Below are 22,797 nucleotides of genomic sequence, written 5' to 3' on the forward strand. Positions count from 1 at the left end.
AATATATTAACAAATCCCAACAAACCTCCAAATTTATTATGCCCTGAAGGAGGGTATTTGAGCTTTACTAATATGGGACAGATTGAATGCCAGATAAGCCCTAGAAAACATAACTTTCAGGTGATAGTGTGTTTTCACAGGATTATCCCATTAAAACATGTGCAGGGTTTTGGACATCTAAAGAGCTATAGGAGCTTTTATTAACTGTCATAATTCTAAAGATTTTACTTATTGATACTGAATGTGGACCTGTATGACATAGTTGCTTTGGTTGATTGAAAAGTAGTGCTGATTGTAAATTGTGAATGAGTCTGTGGTTTGCAAAAATAGCTATGATAAATTGTAAGATATGTGTTGTGCACGTTCAGTTTCCAAACAATTTTCGAGTTGTTTCAGCTCAGAACAGAGGCCTTTTTCTGTTACTGAATAAAAGTAAGTTTATCAGTTTGAGAGGATTGCGTGGTTCCATGTGCGTTCGATAGATTTACTCCGTTAGCAAATTTTGAGATGGATAAAAAAACAAAAGCAGAAGAGGAGATAATGATGAGTAGGTACATCCCTAACTTCAGGTTTTGTACTTGCATACATGACGTGTTGGCAGCACGTCTGGGCACAGGCTAAATGCTGATTTGTTCAGAGTACGTAAACCCGGATCTTGCAAGCCATCAGTATGGAAGAGAGCATTGTGCCATCCCCCCGGTTAGGTGATCACCATCCCAGGCACTGAGCCACTAAGTAGCTGTGTAAGAAGTAAACTCACTTTGATGAGTACAGCATGTGAAATAAATCATCTCAGAAGTGAATATTTAAAGCGCTTGTGTCAATAATAACTGTAACAGAAAAAATAAGTGGTTGTTACTTCTTTGGGATTGAGATTTGGGTCCTAGGAAAGCTGCTGAGTTTGACGGCAGGTATGGCTGGTTTTAGTGCTTCTCCAGACATTGTGGAGGATAATCAAAACAGTGGTGGCATGTAATTTACTCAAAAGCATTTCATTATTTAGATGGCTGTGAAATGACCAAATCCAACTGGTATGCAGGTGGTGATCTGGTAGTTCTGAAGCAGATGCAGTTTTATAATGCAGGTTTCAGTTCGTATACTGGAATGACTTAAAACAGCTATATTTTTTTCCTAGCAAGCTATAAATGAGTCCTTGGTTTGCAGTTGTATTCAATTATTTTAAACCTATTTACAATGTATTCTATTGTAAAGCTGTGACCTTTGATCTCCAGAATGGGTGCATGTCTTTTGTGGGAAGCAGGAAGTCTTGGGGCAAGTGACACTTGCAATGCAGTTTATTTTACTTAGACTTTGATTCCCTCCCCTCCCCCCTGTTTCTAGAACTGAAGACAAATTTCTGTTTCTATTGGATTATAAACAGGTTCTGGATAGCTTCAGCTGCTGCATAGTGCAGTGATATTTTAATTTGCTGGGTAGACATGTTTACTGTGTACTGTGTAGTTTATGAGTGTTACCATAAATGAGGTAATCTTGCATCTTGGTTTCCATGTGTGAAACATTACATGAGCTAATGCAGCTGCACCACTGCTTGCTGGATATTAGTAGACTTTATTTGGACATAAAGTTTATACTGAACTACTTTAAATATTTGTGCTAAAACTGGTAGTGCTGCTTTTTAAATGTGTTTTGTGTGACACTGATGGATGCCAAATTTCACAAAGCAATGTCAGGATACATATTGAATTTCTGCTTTGTACCCTACCCTGTTGTTCTCAATAGTGGGGATTCCGGAGTGAAATAAAATTAATTACAAAGTTTTTAATTTATGTTGTTAGTGTTTCAGGGACTGGTCATATTAAGTACACATAGGAACAGTAGCTTCCTAGCGTACTGTAGCAGTCCTAAAAACATGCACATTGTCTCCAAAGTCTGGATTGGGAATTTGAAGTGACATGTCTGGGTTGCGAGAATACAGAGAGAAAGTTGATTTCTGGTCAAGTGAAGGAACACGTAAAGATTTTTCCATAATTTAGTTTACCTACTAAAATTGTGGAGTCATTGTGTTTCTTACCAGTCTGTGATTTTAGCGTCTGTGGCCATATTCTTTTTACTTAATTAAAAATATTGCACATTTTCAGTTTATGTAGCTGATTAGGAAGGTGAAAGCTGTAATACACAGTGAGCTATATAATATGTCAGTGTTTTTTGCTAACTGTAGTATTAACACTTGCATGTAATTTCTTGGATTGAACTTAATTTATGTTCTATTTTATAATTGGCATAATGGACATCTGTATAAAGTACATTTAAAAAGGCCTTAAAATATTTTGTATGATTAAGTAGTTAAAATAAATGCAAAAGAAACAGGTATATGTACATACTAAAGAAACAGGTATATGTATATTTTTATAAGCAATTTTAAAAGGGCCTCCTCCTGCTCAGTATGTGTTTTGAAGATCTCCAATGTTATCTTGTACTTTTCTCAAAACAGAATTGGAATACTGTTTCTTTTTAAGATAACATCTGTACCATTATGGAAATTCATCTTTAAAGTACTGACATGGAGAGTGTAACCACTTATTCAGTGAGCAGCGTGATTGCTGCAGCCTGGTTTCCTACGTATGTGTGTACTTTGCTTCTTACCCTTTATTCCTTACCACAGTATGCTTTAGCATACTTTAGCTTCTCCCAAAAATTCCTTTATGACGCTGCAACTGAGGAAGCACCACGGCTTTTGGTCGCTGCCAATGAACAGACCAGTGTGCCTGTGCTGCCTCACTGGATACAACCTCATGGATATTAAGGATACGTACTGCCTGGCTTTCCCTTGGTATCTGTTTACCCCTCTTGCCTGTGTCTGACCATGTAAAAGCTGGACAAATAGAATTATCTTTAAGGCTTCTACCCAACTTTCAAATCTACTTGAAATAAGCCAGAGATTTCCATGTTGCTAAGGGAGGAACGGACGAACAGGTGAACTGACAAAGAACTTGGCACCTGAGGCTTATTTCCTTAGGTAACAGGGTTAAAAAAGAAATCTGATTTCAGTGTTTTAAGCCCTTAAGGTTCCTACATATGCTGAGCTCAGCACTCAGACTTTAAACCAACAAGTCATTCTCAGGAGTTTTACAACTGGATTTGTACTTGAATCTTCCTTTGTTGTTTGTTTTTGTTTGTTTCTTAATTTTTTTAATTGGTGTGATTGCTGTTATGGACATTTTTACTTGTGTGTGAATTATACTTTAGTTTCTTACAGTAATTTTGCTCCTTATGTGCATTAGTCATTATGATGTGTCTAATCAGAGGGATGTGGATTTATTTTCCTTAGCTGGAAAAAAAAACACGACTGTGTGGCACGGTTTTGATTTTGTTTTGCTTTTGTTAAGTCCAAAGTTAATGATTTTTTTAAAGAAGAAGTCTTTGGGATTTGAATATTTAAAAATACACTTTCAATATGTATTGAGTTAATTAAGTCCTTTATAGCATAAACAAGTTTTTGAATTGTAACTTGGTTATATTTGCATTTAATACCCTTGTGTGTGCTGAGATTAACGTAAGGCTTAATGTAAACTTAGTTGCTTGTTTTAATATTTTTATTTATTATGTGCTTTTTCCTAGGTGTATTAAACAGTTTGTTTTCCTTGAGTGGTCCAGCAGCTATAAGGCCTTTGAAAATGTTCGTTAGTGTATGTCTCACTGAATGTAATATGAACACCCCACCGTTTTATGTAGAAGGGTCTTTAGGTTATACGGTGAAGTTAGTCTGCGATGCCTTCTCACTTGTAGTTTCCGGTAAACTTTTTCTTTGAGGTTTTTCCATTTTTAATCTCCAATTAGCCGGGCTTTCTCGCTTTAATTTTGCTATAGTTCGTAGTTTTCCTTAAGCTGTTGCCCTTGAAATTTTTGATTTCCAGGAGTCTGAGATTTTATCAATTATTAATTTCTAAAGCAGTTTTTTAATTCTGTGGATATAACATGAATTCTGAAGCCTCAGATCTTCCTAGGTAAATAAAAATTACACCATAGTTTGAGGTCCAAAATTTTTTATAGTGATTTTCAACTAATAACTCTTACATAAGCAGAAAGAATGAATTGTGGCTTTTGGGGGCTGACAGTATAGCCCCTCTCCTTCGTCCTCCTGGTTTCCTTGTGTGAACTTACTGAAAAAGCAAAGGTCTCCGTCTTCTCTTCCTCTGTCTTCACCGCTCCTGAGAATCGCAGTTACCGCTCAGGCAGCATTTGTGCCTGACAAAGGATACCATGTTCTGCTGGATTTTCTCAGTTTGGCAGCCACCATCCCTTTCTGTTCCTGATAATTCTGAAAGATGCTCATCTCTGAACGCTTTTTGCTGTCTGTTTTGAGATTGCACACGCAAGTTTTGTGCAGAACTAAATACTAAGCATTACAATGAAATGACTGGAAAATAGCCTCTGAAACACAAGACAGCTGATGAAGTTTCTATCCATAACTGAGTCACAAACTTTTAAGGAATCTGTTTTCTAGAAGCACCTTTATTTTTCCTTTTGTGCATAGAGTGTGATACTAAATTTCTTACATATATGCTCTGCTCAGGGCCAATAAGGAAACTTCAAACAAAAACACAAATTGATTTTAATAACCTTTTACATTCAAGTATTTCTATTCTTCCAATGTCCAGGAGAATATTTTATTAACATCTTAACTTTAAGTTTTGGGAAAGATATGGTTATGTCAAACATGAAACCATATAATTTTAAGTCTGATCATGTCTTGATAATCATGATTTTTCCTACATATTCACTTCCATTTTTGTGGGTAAAAAGTTATTATCTTCCTCTCTATCTCTGTGTGTGTGTACACATGCAGCTGATAATATTCTTTTTAGTATTGCCAATAATCATACACTAAAAATTTCATTTCAGCTCACAACAATAGGCCTTTTCATACATAATTTGAAGGATAAATCAGTAATTATGCATTTAATTGGCTAATAAATCATAGCACATTTCCCTTATTTTCGGTAGGGCTATGCTAAATCTTTATAATGTGGCCTGGTCTATTTTCATAAAATGAAAATGAATGGCTTGTTTAGTGTATGTACAGTGCACGAGTGACATAAATATGTAAAACCTTCTACGGTATGTACTGTGTTATATGAGAATTCCTGTGATTACATGCCCACGGATTTTATGAATGTACATTTTAGAGAACACATCTTAGTTTTAAATTTTTCACCATATCGTGTATATATTTAGTGTTTAATTATCAAGAGGGGAGCTTTCTCTGGCTAAAATGAATTTACAAAAAAATATGCACTAGAACTGTTTAAATTTGTGATTCTTATTGCTGTAGTATAAATCTCAGATTTTTATGATTAATTCTGTTAATTTTCAAAGTGGCTACTTAGTTGTGACTTTTTGAAAATTGGTGAACATGGGATTTATTCAAATGCTTTAAAATTTGAGAAGGATTTTACATAGCAGAATCTCTACCTGTCATTTCCATTAACACTGCAGGTTACAATACTTCAGTATTTCCAGTTTCCATTTCCTTATGAATTAGGGCGTAGGGTCATTTGTTAAATTTGTTCTCATTTAGAGGTTGAAATTTTCAAAAAATATTTAATGAATAAAATAACATCGACATTGCCACAATTAAATGAATACAGAGCAGGTTAGTTACAGGACAATGGCAGGTAGAAATAAACAAACCTTTTTCTAAGTCACTTCTTGCCTCTGGAAAGGCACTGCTTATTTTATTGTTTGCCTGTATGTGAGGAAACTGGAAAGGGTGGCTGTTCTGATAAAATTTAGATTAACTTAACTGGTTTGCTAGAATTTAAGGCAGGAATTACATTAAATTATACATCTAGCAAATTCTGTCATCTTAGTGGCAAGGCAGTTATGTAAAGTCACTGAAAGTTTTCCTTGACTACGCTTTCAGGAGCATTTGAGGTTTCAAGATTCCTCCATATACGTGTATGCAAACCAAATGTAACTGGATTTTTAGTTTTTGTGAGAAATACTGAATATAGCTTATGGTGATTTCAGTCTAGCATCCTGTATGCTTTCACTTGTAACGTCAAAGAAGTTGTGGATAGTGCATGTTATTGTCTAGCTGATTGTATGCATTAGGATAAGAGGTGAATCCCGACTTTGTGTAAAAGATTTCTGAGTAAGATGGAATTTTTCCGTTATTTCCGTGTCACTTGATCACTGGATAGCTCTCAGTATTTCTTTAATAGAAGTTTGGTTTGGGAGAGAAAGGAAAGGGTTTTTTTTTTAACCTAAAAACTTTTTTTAACCTAAAACTTTTCAATTAATTATTTTATGAAGCAATTTACAACTTTTTCTAGGTGGAGTTACAATAGCAAGATTTATATTAATATAGAACAATGTTTCCAACCAGGTTTTGGTATGTGTGCATGCATGCTAAGAGAAGTAGTAGAACACACTCTATTATTCCATTTTATTTAAAAAAAGTTGACCTACATGGAGTGGCTATATAAACGTCTATTACTTTGATGTTTTGTTTAATTGTAAAATATTCATTTGAATTTACTGACATCTTGGGGGGGGAAAGGAGTATTTGGAGAACTGAGAGCCTTGTAAGCTGAAGGATTAACAAATGGTCACTAGTATTACATTAATAAGCATTTAGAATATTCTGCATTAAGGTCAATATACTCAACCAGCACTACTTGTCCTCTGTGCCACTTCCTGAATTAAATATAGCAATAACTCAATAGGACCAGTTAGACCTCATTTGACTTTGGATCGCTTTTTAGTACGCGTGCATACGCTATCTAATCCTTGCATGGCAAGAATTCTCTTGTCAGCTTATCACAGGAAAAAACATTTCAAATGTGACTATTTGGGGTCATGCCAGGTATTTCTTGTAAAAATGATGCAGTAGGGAACGAGATGAAGGTAAAGAGGTAAAGTTCTTTCCAAAGAGCACCAGCTATTTTCACTTTGGTTCTCACAGTTTTTTTCATTATTTATTTCAAATCCTATGGTCACTGGAGGGCAGACATGTAATTGAATATGGAATTGAAATCCCAACATTTGATTAAACAAAATGGTAACTTCCTGAATCTTCTTCAGTGAGGGTGTAAGGAAAAAGAATCTCCCCACATTCAGTTACCAGTACATCATTATGGAAGCATATGTGGCTTCAGTAATTTATGAGTGTAGCAAAAAAAAAACAGATTTCTGTTCAGAAATACAGTCCACTACAGTCATAAGTAACCAAGTCGTATAACCCTCCTAATGAATGGTTTGATGAATAACTGTTTTCCCACTATACCAGTCCTGGAATTGTCCCATCACCGCCAATTTGTTTTCTACAGGCAAAATGTTATATTGTGTTGTATTTTGTTACAATATGATGGAAAAGAAGCATGAACCTAGCGGGAGTCAATCATTGAAATATACATTTAAAGCAAAGAACGAGCCTGTTCTGTGATTCACAAAACTGCAGTAATATTTATACATAGTACACATTTGATTGTATTTCTGGTTCCTTTTCTTTGCTTGCAAGCTAGAAGTTCTTGGCAAAGCTGAATATACAAAATAAATATAAACCACACACTGCAAGGATGGATCTTGGAGAGAAAGAGAGGAGAAAATGATTTAATGCAATGATGATTTTAGCGATACACAGGCATCCTTTTTTTGGTCTTGATTTGTTAAATTACCTGACGTCTGCATGTGTAATTTAAACAAAATTTTGTTCTCTAGTGTTTCTTCCTTTTGAGATATCTTCTCAAGGAGAAGGATGATAAATGGAAACATAAACATGGCATGAGAATGTGAACTAGTTCCCAAACATTTCAGTGGTTTTTATAAACAACTGGTCATTGTTACCTTTTGCTGGATTACAGTTTCCTTTAAAACAACAGTGCTCTTCAGCTGCATTACAAAGTTGATTCAATGTTTTCGCATAGTTCCTTAAAGGCTTTAATGTTTAAATAATGGTTATATAAGTATACAGTGTTTAAACGATTAGCTTTTAAGTCTAGAAATAAGCTCACATTCTAAACACATACTACCAAAATGATAATGAAACTGCATTTTAAAGATAGAACTGACCTTTGAGCGAGCAGCCATAGTTTAGGGACATTTGTTTCAACTTCAAAATTTTATTTGAACACACTCATTTTGATTTTGAACATGAATAGTGATCCCTGCCATTCTCATGGGTCACCCTGTGAACACAAGCGTGGTCAGCAGCTACTTTTTCCTCTTTCTGAACCCCATTTTCAGCATTCCTTGTGCATTGTGTGCCCTCTTCTCTACGATCAGAAGTGCCAGCTTGCATCTCGCTGGTCTACGCAGGCACAAAGGGTTGTCTGAGGCTTGAACTAGAGTGCCTTGGAGGGGCAGGATTAACTCCATAGCACGTTAGCCGTCCCCTAAGCCATCGTGGCAGCTGTTGATTTATATTTTGAAACAATCAAAATAATAACAATTGACAGAATAAATTAAGATACTGCTTAGTGTTTTAACTTTTGAAAGGTCTCTCAGTATTTTAGGTCCACTGTCTTTGCTTCAGTTATGATTGGTTTGGCTTTTTAAAATAACAGAGAATTGCATTTATAATCCTTTTGAACTTCATTCATTTGATGATTAAATTAGGATTTGTTTTACATGTATAATGGTTTAGTACAGTAGCAGAAAGTCTAAGATAAAAAACCACTCTTTAAAAGTTCAATAGATTTTATCTGTTTTATAGGAGCATTTCAGAAATTGTATTTTATATCTATTTTAATTTTAGATAGGGTACATCTTTAACGACTTTCTAATTTATACAATTTTTGTTTCATTGTCAAAACATTTGATTATATCATGTCTGGGAGGTGTAAAGCTGTCAAATAAATCAGAGGCTTACTATAAACACTTGGTGAATTGCTTTTGCCTACCATACTGTAGTTGTTACTGGGCAGTTAGTGGAACTTTTTTTAAAGCATTTTACTCAGCAGGTACAGGACAACACGGGTACAATGAATTGCTGATTGCTTGTAAAACAGCAGGTAGTAATGCCCTCACTCTTTGTAATTCTGCTTTGTAAAATAAAGTGGCGATGTAGGGTGGCAGAGAAAGCCAGTGTGCAGCGAATACGTTTGCTGCCTAAGGGCTGCTGGAGGTTGCCAGTCCCGTTTCCAAAAAAGCAAATGTAAAATCGTTGCTGTTTTCCATAGCACCAAACCTGAGGTTCCCACCGCTAGAGGGAACGAACTGCGTTCGCACTTGGAAAAAAAATTAGCAACGTGAGCATGAAAAGTAGAAGATGCAACGAGTGGGTTTCTTTTTGAAGGCCTTTAATAGTTGCATTAAAAAAACCCCAAAAACAACAACAAAAAAAAAAAACCAGAAACCCCCAAACAACAAACCAACAACTTGCAGGTGTCTTTAAAAATGTTTAAACTTGATATGAAAAGAGAAAAGTCTTTTTTTTAACCAATATTTTGTTCTGGTGTTAATACAAACTACAGGCTCCCCGAAGTGGGGTTTGGATGAAGTAAATTAGTTCTCCTTTGAAGCTTTTCTTTTCTGCCCCTTTCAGAATGAATGGGGAGCCCCTTGAATGAAAGCTGCTTTTCATTAGTGCCACCACATACCTATTTGAAAGGAAGAGCTCTTTTAGCACATGCAAACACTGCAGTAAAGGAAAAGCTTCCTTTTTCTACCAGAAGACCGGCGGGCTAAACAGCTCCTAGCTTCTCTTTCCAGTCAGGTGGTTCCCAATCAGAGTTAATTACTCCAGTCATTTATTCTAATCACCCTGCTCGTCTGGCCAGCCGCGCTCTGTCGCGGGGTGGCATCGTTTGAAGCCACTTAGGTTTGAAAGCCACTGCAGGGTACTTGCGGCTCATTAGCGGGGCCTCTCCATGCCTGGCTCTCGATCTGCTCCCAGATTAACTCCCTGCTCCCCACCGCCCCCCCTCCCTCCTCCCATTAACCCTTGCCTTGCTGCTTGCCTTTTGCTCGCTACCTCGAGCAGGCCGACTGCAACCCTGATGAAACACCAAAGAGGTTTTGTTCCCATTCTGCTCCTCTATGCCTCTCTTGTGAGACCTCATCTGGAGTATTGTGTCCAGTTCTGGAATCCTCAGCATAAGAAGGATATGAAACTGTTGGATCGGGTACAGAGTAGGGCTACAGGGATGATCATAGGGCTGGAGAACCTCCCATGCAACCACAGGCTGAGAGAGTTGGGGTTGTTCAGCCTGGAGAAGAGAAGGCACCGGGGAGACCTTATAGGGACCTTCCAGTACCTGAAGGGGCTACAGGAAAGCTGGGGAGGGGCTGTTTACAAAGCCATGGAGTGATAGAATGAGGGGCAATGTGTATAAACTGGAAAGGGGTAGATTTAGACTAGACATAAGGAAGAATTTCTTCATCATGAGAGTGGTGAGGCACTGGAACAGGTTGCCCAGAGAAGTTGTGCCCCCATCCCTGGAGGTGTTCAAGGCCAGGTTGGATGGGGCCTTGGGCTGCCTGGTCTAGTTGGACACATCCCTGCCGATGACAGGGGGCTTGGAATGATCTTTAAGATCCTTTCCAACCCAAACCGTTCTGTGATTCTGTGATTCTGTTTGGCATACCTGGCTTAAAAGAAAAGAAGGGTATCCAACTGAAGGGTAGAATTGAAGATACCGACTCCCCAGACTTTTTAAAACCAGTGTTGATTTCCCCCCATGCTCTGTTAGTAGGTGAACTTCATACCTGGCTTCTAGAGATCAGACTAGGTATTTAATCCGCTTGCAGTTATGGGGACCTTTGGCAAAAATCTGTTCCTCACAGTTCTGAACAACCCTGACTTGAAGGCAAGTGATGTCTTTGTGCTTGTCTTACCCTGGATAAGAAAGCTCTCATGCCACAGGTATGGGATTTTATTTTAGACTAGTTAGTTTTGTTTGAAAGTTAGTTCATTAAAACATTGTAATGTAGCTGTTGCTACTTTAAAACATTGTGTAAACTTGTATTGTTTTTTTGGGGGGTTGTATTCTTTTTAACCTTGTTCTTTTTATGTTGTGGGAAGTAGTGTTGTAGATAGTTAATTGCTTGTTTGCCCTCTAAAGCGCAAGAGCTGTCTCTGGGAATTACAAATTAAATGGTTCTTTGGAACATGGGAATTAAATGCTATCTTATTGCAGTATATGTTTATTTTATTTCTAAATATTGATGGGGTTTTAGGCCATCTTCTATGAAGAAAAAAGAATTATATTGTTCATATAGCGCAAAAGTTCTAGGGTTTTCGAGCACCTTACTTATAACTGGAAAAACATATTCCATTCAGTGTTACTAACCGATCATAAGCTTTTTTCAGCATACAACCTCTAAATATTAATAGTATTCATCTGCTAGGCCCTTCCCACTAAGACAGTTCATGGCAGGGTAATATAAAGGTTACGAAAAGTTTGCTCTCACTGGCTACACAATGTCTGTTGCACTTGGAGGTGTTTACACCTTGACTTCCTGAGCATGCTCAATATACTATTGTATTTCTGTGTACAGCTGTCATAGTGGAAATTTGAAATCCTTTAGGTGAAAGAAGGGAATAGGATGTAAAAGAAATTAAACTGTCTACAGAAAAGCATTAGGAGCAAAAGTACTTGAAACTCAACACACAATGCATGATGAAATTAGAATAAAATGAGAGATTTTGCATTTTCTAAGGATGGGCTTTTAATAAGTAATTTACAAATATAACCTATCTTCAATTCGATTGCTTTCAAGCATTGAACCTGACCTCTAAGAGCTCTTTGGTCTGTTACAAATTCTAGCACTAGTCAAATTACGCCCAGTGAGCGGGAGACAGCCCTGAGCATCTACTGGGACTGGACATTACAAACACTGAAGTGTCCCTCTTAAGCAGGAGATGGTGGAAGCAGGAGAAGGTGGATGCTTATCCTAGGGTATTTGATTGAAGGTGAGCCATCCTGAGCACCAATTTGTCTGAATCCAGACTTACTGGTAGCTTGCTAGGCGAATATGCCAGAACAAGATGTTAAATGAGAACCTGCAGTGTATGGGCAGGTGTGCAAAGAGCACTTCATTTTCCAAATAATATCTTCCACAAATATTATTTTTTCCTAAATGCAGAATGTAGAAGCTGATAATGTACTTGATGCACAAGTGCTCCCTTCCTCTGTCATTGTTAAAGTCAAGTAATGATTTTCTCGAGTCATTCCAGTTTAATGCTAACTTTAAGGAGTTTGGTGTTTGTTTGCCAAACATACCATTGTTATCCAAAGCAACCACTCAAAGTCGTTGTAAAAGATCAGGACTCACTCTTCATAATCATCACGAGGAAGCAAATTCCATGCTTATCAATGTGTGCTAGCCACAGGGTGGACTACACATTTGTGCCATGTAATGATATAGTGCTGTTTCCTATTTTTGTTACTGTTTGATTTATTCAGATGTGATATCTAATTGCCTTTGTAAATCTTGTGTTCTGTTCTCCAAATCGAGTGCTTCCTATTCTGTGAATTAGCAGACAAGTCAATGACAAGACTGAAATGCTTACTCTGCCTGACTTGCATCTAAACTGTGTTTTAAATTTTAAATTCCTTGACCTTTTGTCGTACCATTTCCTAATCTTAAACAAATTTTTCTAGAACTTTTTTTTCCCCAGAACTGGCTTCAAAGACAAATTAGATTAGGCTCTACAACTCTTCTAAGATGTTTGCTTGTGCTGTTTGCAGTGATTTGAAGACCACGTGTTTGCAACCATTTCTGTCTCCTCTTACATGCATACTAATACTTGTTGATCATCACAGTTCTTGTGAATTGCATACACAACTGACACATCAAAGCACAGTATAAACGCTGCAAGCTGTTGAAACAGAGTGCAAAAGTAAAGCAACAGTTGACTCGTTGACTCTTGGAGCTTACAGAGTAAATCAGAAGGAAGAAATGTATGAGAAGTTGGGATGCAAAATGCTTTAAAAAAAGTCACTCGTTTCTGCCGGTTTAAAGTGTATCATGCTGTCATTAACCAGCCAATATGCATAGACTTAAGCTTTAGTTTGAGGATTAAAGGGCACGGTAGTACTCAGCCTAATACTTAACATGAAAGATGTTTCATGTGTAGTTTTGTCTGTGTCCACATAAACCCTTTTTGCATTTTGATCATGCAAGTTCAGTTCATGTTTCAGACATTTTCTAACACTTCATGACCTTCACTGCATTCACTGTTTCACCATGTACTATATTACAATGACGCTAGCTATGTATTCACATAGTAATAAGTAAGCTGAAACCCCACCACTGGGTAAATTGTACTCTAATCATAACACTTTACTGCATTTTATATTCTAGCTTCAGTGAAAAAGCTTCAACCTCAAAGACAAACAAATTTTACGTGATTTGTTCTGTAGTGTATGTTTTATGCTTCTCTCTTATTGGGAAAGTAGTTGTAACATTAGAAGGTGAATCACCATTTACCATGATAAATACCCTTTGGGAAGCATGTAGTGCTTTGACCTTTCTGTTTGTCTTTGGCTAAGACTTGACACTATGAAGCAACTGTAATCATGTTGGCAAGACTGGAGGAGATGCCATGCTAGAAGTATGCAAGTTAGCTGAAGTGTTAGAAGCAGAATACCTGCATGAACCTTCTGAGAGGAAAGAGACATCTGCTTGGCAGCACGGGATGCTAAGATAATCTCACAGTTTTGCTGCCAGCTTGGTCAGCGTGATCAGAACACAACACTGCATCATGACATACAGTCATACCTTGTAGAATTTTGGTGTTTGGTCATTTTTTCCTTAACACAAAACTGCATTTAAACTGATTTGACTGAGTCAACTGTCAGCTGTGTGGTTAACAGCCTGTGCTTCCATGGGTAATAGGTTCCAGATCTGGGCTGTCAGTCTTCATGCAAACGAGTGCTGGAGGAACCGAGACAGGAATTGCTGAATTTCAGGGAGGACGGAGCGTTCTGTCTCTTTTTGGTGCTGTGCATGAAGATTTTCAAAAGGAATTTGTGTTCACTGTCTTGGCCTCTGGATGTTGCTGACTCTTCTGGAGGAGAAAATCCTTTAACAATGTAGCAGACATTTTAAATGTGGACAAAAGATGCCGAGGCGGGGGGGGGGGTGGGGGGGTGGGGGGAGGGAGGTGGAAATGGTGGAGAAATCAGCACACCTCTTGGTGTTATAAATACTCGCTTTTAGTCGTATTTATAGTAACAAATGGTTGTGGTCTGAGTGGTGATGGTTAAAATTTCTGTGTGTCCTTGGGGAAGGACAAATGCAAGCTACATTATCACAATTATGAATAAAGATAGCCATTTGTGTGATTCCACAACTGTAATTAATTATGGCTTTTATATAGCATTTTTCATGTAGGGAAGTTTAATAAAGACCTATTCATAATTTTTTGTTCCTACCACGATACTTCTGTATCATTTCTACCTCTGGCTGAGAAGAAAATAAACAATTAGGAAGGGGCCATTCATGGTGCACCTTTTGGAAAGCATCTGTTGGATGGAGCCAGTTGGCTGAGACATGTTTTGCCCACTTTTTTTTTTCAGTGGGGAAGTTATTATTGTCACAACCTTTATCAGTGGAATTTGTGAACAAGTGAGGTAAGCCAATGTGAATTTTGATTTATTAACTGTTGGGTGCTGGTGTGCACGCTCAAGGAAAGGATATAATAATTATATACACTGTGTAAGGGACTTCCTTAGTGTGTCAAGTTGTAACTACACGGCTTTAGACCAGTGTTGCCTTAATTTAATGTTTTTAGTTTCTCTACAGTATAGAGTCATCTTTGGAAGTTTGTGCTTTTAAGTCTAGCTCTCCAAATATTCTAACAGCCATTTGCTTGTGTCTTCTTCTAACGATAAACTGTGGAGACCCTGTGGATGATTTACTTCATCTTTCTAAGTTGTTCTACTACGAAGGCGTGGAATTGCTCACAGAGTAAAGATAAACATCTGTTTAAATGTTTTCACTGTCTGCATTTTAGTAGATGTCTAAACTTTGAAACTTAACAACAAAAATCCAACATTTGGTCTATTTGTCTATGTTCATGGTAAAAATGTAGCAATTTTGCCTTAAAATATTGTTCTCAAGTTTGCAGATTACCATGGCTATACTAAAAAATATTTTTTTGAGGGTGATCACTGCCCTTTATGGAAAGAACAAAAAATACTCCAAGGCAAGTTATCATATTCACCTAAATCTTTTATTCCTGGCACCTAATGATAGGCATTTCAGTTGAGATTAAAGCCAAATTTCAAAGGAAATGTAGCTTTCATTTTATAAAATACGTAACAGCTGTCTGACTTGGCCATTTAAACTACAAATAACAGTTGTAGATTGAATATAGGAATCACCAAAAGATGTAAAAGTGCTTGAGATGTTAGCTGAATATCCTACTAATTCACTCTTATTTTGATAATAATTACATAAATCAACGTAGGATTTTTGAGTAATTAGATTGCAAAATATTTTTTCTTTGTTTACATGTTACTTACGCAGGATATACCTCACCAGAAAATTCTGTTTCTTTAAGTTACACTATTACACAATTTTTCTCTTTTGTCATTACTTAGTACCTTACTGTTAAACACAGAGAAGTAGAAGGAACAGAGGAAAGGAAGTTTACCTTTAAGAGATCTCCTATATCTGAGCGTCTTCTCAGATCATCGATATCCTTTGTTCTATAAGATCAGTCATTTTCGGTAAACCATTTGAGTTAAATCATTTTGCCACATCTACATTTTGAGAATTATTCTTCTATTTTACCCTGCTATTTTATTGCTATTGGTAACCAACTAGAGAAATAAAGTAAAATGCTAACGTTGATTATAACAGTAATGAAGAGTACATTAGCAGTGCACGTCTGGAACACACACATAAAACAAAAAAAAAAATGAGATGATTCTTATAATGTAAGCCATAAAGGAATTGCTCACTTTCTGCAGTATTTCAGGTTTAAAGCAAATTGCAAAGTACTGTTTATAGAACTATATGCATCTTCTTGGAAGAGTTGTTTAGCAAACTAGAAATCACCAATCATAAACAGTTCTGATGTCTATTTCATCCTTTTGAAATTTGTATTACCTTCTGAAGAACTCAAGTTTTCTCGTTAGTATGTCCGCTGTCCTCTTCCTCCTCCTCTTGATATCTTCAAGGCAGGCTTGAATTCAGTATCTTTCTAATAGCTTTTTATACTTTTTTTTTTTTTTTTAGCTCAGATGCCTGCCCGTGTGATCAAATAGTGTCGCTGGCTAAAGCGTGTTTGGTAATTTACTTTTAAATACTAGTGGTTTCTGAGAAACCTTAAAAGATAAAGCCAGCACTTCAAGAGTTAATATGTTATTAGGAGGACAGGAAATCTGGCAACTATTGCAGAAACTAGACCTAATGGTGCACACAAACAATTTGTCAGTCTTGGTAAATGTGAATAACTTTCTGCAAAGTGGCTGCTTTTGCTTTGTTTGAACAGCCTAAACTTTTCATTTTTGGACTTTAAATCTTAGAAGTGAAATGTGATCCACATATTGAATCAAAATCATTTAATTCAAAACATATTTTGATTGGAACAAGGCTGACATGGAAAGAAACTCTAAGAATAAAAAAAAGTTGAAAGGACTTTCTATCATATATTTAGCAGGAAAATTTGAAACAGTTCTAATTAGGCTGAAAAAAACAGCCTTCTTCATTGTAACTTACAAAGGTCATATATCAGTGTTAAGGCAGCATTACCAACTTGTGTCTGAAAGCCTGCACATGCAAACATAATCCAGTTGTTTGGTTTTGTTGGTTTTGGTTTATTTAAAATATATGTGCATGCACGTGCTTCCAAGCCAGAATATGTATTTAGTTTAAAGTATTTAACTGGTACTGCAGTTACATGGGTGCTTTGTTATGTTCAAGAGGACTATTTTTTATGTTAAAATTGTGTTTCTTCTAAAAATGTGTGAAATCCTAATTCATGCTTTTCTGTTCATACATGTTTTTCAAACAGAACGTAGAAAAAAAGACTCAATTATTTTGTTCAAAGGAACTTCCTTGCTCCAAAAAATATTAAAATATTTAGTCCATTAAAGATAATAGGCCATTATTCGTACTTGCAGGTTGTAATTTCTTACTTCTCAATGCAGCATATTCCTGGTGGGTTGTTTTGGTTTTGGTTTTTCTTTTTTTTTAACTTCTGTGAATAAGAAAGATTATTCATGTTTGAAAAGTAGTTTTGGTTTCTCATCAAAGTTTCTACTTTCATTTTAAATATATAAACCACATTTTGCGTAGGTTGGACTTCTTTTCTGTCTTTCAAATAAGAGTTACATGTGTGCATTATGCTGTGCTTCAGGATTACTTTGCTTTAATCAGCATAGGAATAATGCAAGCAAGCCTGTGGTCTGTTTCTGAATAGCTTGATTGTGAATAAATATCTATGCTGGTGAAAAGAAATACTGTTAATCTTTTAATCTAATTTCAGCCTTGGAACATCCCAATCTCAGGCACAGTATGTATTCATTTCTAATAGACACCATTTTACATGCTATATGTCATTACATAATCGAAACCAGAAAGAAAAATAGAGGGTGAAAGCAAGTAGTCACTCCAAAGATACAAATCTTCATTTCAAGGGTATGATATTGTTTGGGAAAATATATCATAATAAATGGTTTGAGTATCTTTTGAGTACTGTAAAAGAAAAATCTTTCCCAATCTGCTGGTTTTATGTTTGACCCTGTTTTACTAAATCATTTTCAGCATTAGACTAGTTTTCAGTTGCTCTCAGGAAGTTATTCTCTGTTCATTCCTTTCAGAAAACAAGGCAGAAAAAAAATGCACTTAAAATAGTGATTTTCAGAGTTCATGAAGGATTAGTTTTGATTGCACCTATGCAGTGACATCAGATCGTGCATTTAAAAATATTTATTGATGAACTAAAATTTCTTTGTAAGATCTAAGCTTCAGTTTCTTGATGTGTCTGAAGTGTTTCTACCTTGGGAATGGAGAAATGAAAGTTACTAATAGATGTTTGTGTTTGACATCTGTATACTGTACTTTTTAGCATATCTCAAGTGTTTTATTCTCTGCCTAATAGATCTCATTAAAGAAACAGATATCAGCCCCAAGACAGTTTGTCAAAGTTAGTATGAGTCCCCATGGACAGAATTGACAATTTGTGTGTGGCTTCACATGACGGTCTTTTCCTGGTCTTGTTTGATCCTTTAACAATTAGACATTAGTCAGTGATTTATTTTACAATAACTCAATAGGATTGGATATTACTGTATTATGTTGGGCATTTTACAGGATTTTCTTGTTTTGCACATTTTCCTCAGAGCACACAGTGAATGATGTACTTGGTCTGCTGTGGAAGCACTAACGATTGGTTTGCTTTAAGAGCAGCATGGGAAGGATGTTAGCATCCCATTGCTGCATGCTGTATTTAACTTGAGCCTTAATGAGCACTGGCTGTCCTAGACGCTTAAAGTAATCCTAAATGTTTAGCATTTGATACTGTCGGTTTAGTTTTGAAAGAGCTAAAAGCTAACAAGAACAGTTTATTAAAAAAAATCTTTTTTTTTTTTTTTTTTTAAATAGGATAGTTATGCAAATTGGAACTTTTTCACTTCTTGGAAATATATACTTAAATAGTATATAGTAGCGTGGCTATGAAGTGCATCACACATATTGGTACATTGTGTTATTTTTTGTGAAAGTCTCCTTTATTTTTTAGTCATTGTATGAACTGTTAACTATTGTTCCTCCATTGATTGTGTCATAGCACTCCAGCGGAGGGTTTAACTATGAACCTGAAATGACAGGCAAGCTTATTTAGCCTTTGAATTTGTGTGCTGTGTTTGGTATATCCTTTAGGGTCCTGGGGATTGACTATAGTGATTTTTAATTTAGACCTTTTGTTTGTGATTTAGCAAATAAGAAAGATTATTTAAAATAGCCTAATATAGACAAATATTGAAATAAAATTGTCTGCTTTTGAATCTGTATAAATTACAAGTGTGAAATAATTTAAAACTTGAAAAAGAGAAGTGAATTCATGATGACTCCCAACCATTCCATGAAAAGGCAAAGAATGTAAGTAATTTAGGGTGGTTTTTTTTTTAAGAAAAAGTCAGGTTTATATGTCTGCTAATTGGAGGAGATTGCAGAGTCATATCCGTTTTATTTATTCATGTCCAAGTGCTTTGTGAGGTTAGTATGACCTAGTACAGATCTGGCTTTTGAAGAAAAGGAAAATATGAACAACGTCTGCACATAAAAAAAAAAAATTAAAATATATATATATAAAGTCACAAGCTCTTATTGCTACTTTTCTTGACATTAAATAGTTATAGTGATAAGAGTAAGTATATTCTAGGGTTAATTTTTTTTAGCAGGATAGCAAGAAAATTAATTCCTATCATTGTCATTTGCTGAGCCCAGTAGAATTTTATGGCTGCACATTGTTGTATTATGGACACTCATGAGACTTCTGACTGGTTTTATCTTATTAAACAATTTTGAAATCATTAATTTTTAATTGGCCTGCTTGTGGTTTTTTATAGTTTTAATTGTGTGTCTGTGTCTAAATGTTGAGGTTTTTTTAATTTTAAAAAAAAAGAGGAAAAAAATAAGCAAGAAAAAATCCTGTCTAAGCATATGTGTTCTAAGGTATTTCCATATGATCATCCAAAGAGATACTATATTGCGTAGTAATTCATTCTAAAGAATGTTTTCAGCAATTCAGTAGCTGAGAATCCTAATAAAAATAATAATAAAGAAAAAAGAATGATATGGTGTCAAAGATATGTACAGGTCTTTTCTTGATTGAAAGTTCTAATTAAGTGAATCGAGGAAAATTAACTGAAATTAGCTGTCAGAAATTCACATTTAAATGAGTGATGATCTGGTGTGGCAGTAAACATTTAAATGATATAAATTGCCATTTAAGTGTATGGTTTAATGTTTGTCATGCATTAATATGACATGAGATTGCAGTGACAATCAAGCAGCTTGCTCTAATTTGAACATATTTAGGGCTTTTGTGTGGAGTGCACCACACAAATTAAGACAATTGCTGTTTTTATGTGTCAATTTAAATGTTATTTTCAGGCATCAGTTAATGAAACAAACCCATCATTTTTGTGTGCGAATTACAGAGTGATTTCCTTGGTTTTCAGTTTAATTTTGACTTCCTCTGCTCAAAATTAGGAATTTCCTTTGCAGGGAAAATGCCGTTCCTTTCTGTAGATGAAAAGAATATCAGACTTTGTTACGTTGTTTCATTTGCTCATTCAAAGGAGATATGTTGAATGCTCTGTATAAAACAGAGAAAGCAAATGTTACTAGTGATTTAATCTAGATGAATTAACTCTTTAGATGGCAATGATTTTTAAGCTATCTTTTAATATATTTGTGCCATATCGAGTACCGTTCTTGAGAGATTCATTATTGCTTGGATGCTTTTGTCTTGGGGATTGGGTTGTAACTGGATAACATGCTCAGGAAAGTGGCTTAATCATTCAGCATAGTATGGTTTCTGTATAGGTTTTTGTAAGAGATATACAAGAAATTCATAAAAGTAATAGTGAGGTGATATTGTTAATTAATTGTTAATTAATTGTTAATTAATTTGTGCTGTAACATCCCTATTTAGTTCCATTTCCCCAAGTCTTATCAGTCTTCTCTCTGTCTATCAAAATTAGATTATCATGCTGTTGTTATTCACTGTGCAGATCACACAGAAAACCACAATTTCATCTTCAGAGTTCACGAAAACTTAGCCTGGCTGTCCATAAATGCATAAATGCTTTACATGTACTGCTTTTTTTTTTTCCTTATTCCCACTATTATAGTATAAAAAGCCAGGTCTTCTGGTAAGTGATATGTAGTGTAGGGCATGAGAATCAAGCAGTTGGACTCAAGGCCAGGTTGGATGGGGCCTTGGGCAGCCTGATCTAGTGGGACGTGTCTCTGCCCATGGCAGGTGGGTTGGAACTAGATGATCTTCAAAGGTCCCTTCCAACACAAACAATTCTATGATTTGATGATCTGTCATAGGGCCCACCGTTTTTTCGGATAAAATGTCTAAAATACTGTTAACAATTCTGTACTTAGACTCATTAACTTAATTTTGTACACTATTCAAAAAAATGCTTCTTCTGCTACTAAATTATGACTGTCTGGCAAACTCAAGTTTATATATTTTATGTGTGTTTTCTTACAGGCATTAGAAAGTGAGTTTGTTTCCTGCCAGCTTCACCAGTGGATTGATCTGATTTTTGGCTACAAACAGCAAGGACCAGAAGCTGTTAGGTCCCTAAATGTATTCTACTATTTGACTTACGAAGGAGCTGTTAATTTAAGTTCAATTACAGATCCTATATTAAGAGAGGTAAGTTTGTCCTTTAAATATAAGAACTGCAGTGTTGAAAGTGTATAGACTCCATGTTGTTCAAGGCTACTGCTGAATCTTCAAATCTTTGTGTTCTCTTGTGGTTTGGCCACAGGCCAGTCAAATGCAAGGTGCCTCAACTAGTTGCTACAGCGTGCAAAGTTAAGTATGCAACTTGTTCCTAAACTTTGTAGACCTGGATTCAGCACAAACTGCATGCCAACATAAAAATACATGTTCAAGGTTTACTTCAGTTATTGAGGGCAGTCATTTTGTTCACTAATACTGGGTCTTAATAACAGAAGACAGTAAGCAACCTTAGTTTGGCTTGCACTTTTGAGTTTAGTTTTCTGGTTTTAACAATTCTCTTTTAAAGCTGTCCTGCATATGTAGTACTTATCAAACACCATAGCTTCCATTATTTTTAGCTTCCATTATTTTTAATTGACTTGTTATCAAGTTAGAAATAACCTGTCCCGTATTTACCATTTGCAAAAGTAAATGTTTAAGCATTGGGAAGATCGGTAGTCTCACTCAGACTCGGCACTATTGAGAAAAATCTATTTACTAAAGTATCCCTTAGGATATTGTGGGATTAAAACCTACTCCTGCCTCCTCCCTCCTCCCTTCTCCATTTAAACAGCTGAGGTTTTTTTGAAAAAAGGGGTAGGGTGGGGTGGGTGATCAAACCAGACTTTTGATTGGTTTTACATCATCTGTTCAGACAATACGCTAATATCAAGTATAGGTGTAAGTATATCAATTATTGAATAAATTTAGCTGGTACTTTGTTGTAAAATATTTGGAATCCCTGACAACAAATAGCAATGCTATTAGCAATTTTATTTAAAAGAGTGGCTAGATGTATACCAACAGCTAATATATGTGTGAAATGAATGAAAACAAGAATGCAGACTTTTCTGCTTACAAATATTAGGTTTGAAGTTCACTGTAGAATTCTAGTCTAATCCTAATAGAATTTTTTGTTATTTATTGCTTATTGACAGAAAGTCTGAGAAGTAAGCAATTATTACTTTAAGTAATACTATTTTCTCAGCACGATTGGCCATCTGACTGTTCGGGCCACCTTGACAGCCTCTGTAAAGGAATCACATCTTAGCAACACTATGGGTTGTAGCTGGCTTGTGGGTACAGTGGAAAGGTTTGGGAGGTATGCAGAGGATATAGGGGTACACAAGGACTGTCTTAAGTAGAAAAAGTGATGGCTGAATATTGTCACTATGTGGGTTGCCATCATTCTGCAGCGTGCATCTTCATTCCCTTTAAGCTAAAATGTAGCTGTTACACATAAATACATTTAATTGAGCTAAGAAAAGGGTATTGGAGCACTTGGCTTTTGAGAAGAAATGTCATCATCTGGTTTTGAAGCATGCATTGACCTAAGGGTACTAAATGTTCACCCTGTCATGTGTTCATTTCATTGATTCTGTTTGGCCACTGTATGTTGACAAGGAAAT

The 22,797-nt window shown here is 36.0% G+C and overlaps 1 protein-coding gene across 5 annotated transcripts in view; it reads left to right on the forward strand.

Moving 5' to 3' along the window:
- Positions 1-22,797, forward strand: part of LRBA (LPS responsive beige-like anchor protein) — a 410,166-nt gene that overhangs the window by 330,644 nt on the left and 56,725 nt on the right. For all 5 annotated transcript variants that reach the window (XM_054064662.1, XM_054064663.1, XM_054064665.1 and 2 more), the window contains one exon: positions 21,152-21,319. In XM_054064662.1, coding sequence (XP_053920637.1) covers positions 21,152-21,319 — 168 coding nt within the window. The remainder of the gene's footprint in view (positions 1-21,151; positions 21,320-22,797) is intronic.

The sequence above is a fragment of the Cuculus canorus genome, chromosome 4, assembly GCF_017976375.1.
Source record: "Cuculus canorus isolate bCucCan1 chromosome 4, bCucCan1.pri, whole genome shotgun sequence".
Lineage (NCBI taxonomy): Eukaryota > Metazoa > Chordata > Aves > Cuculiformes > Cuculidae > Cuculus > Cuculus canorus.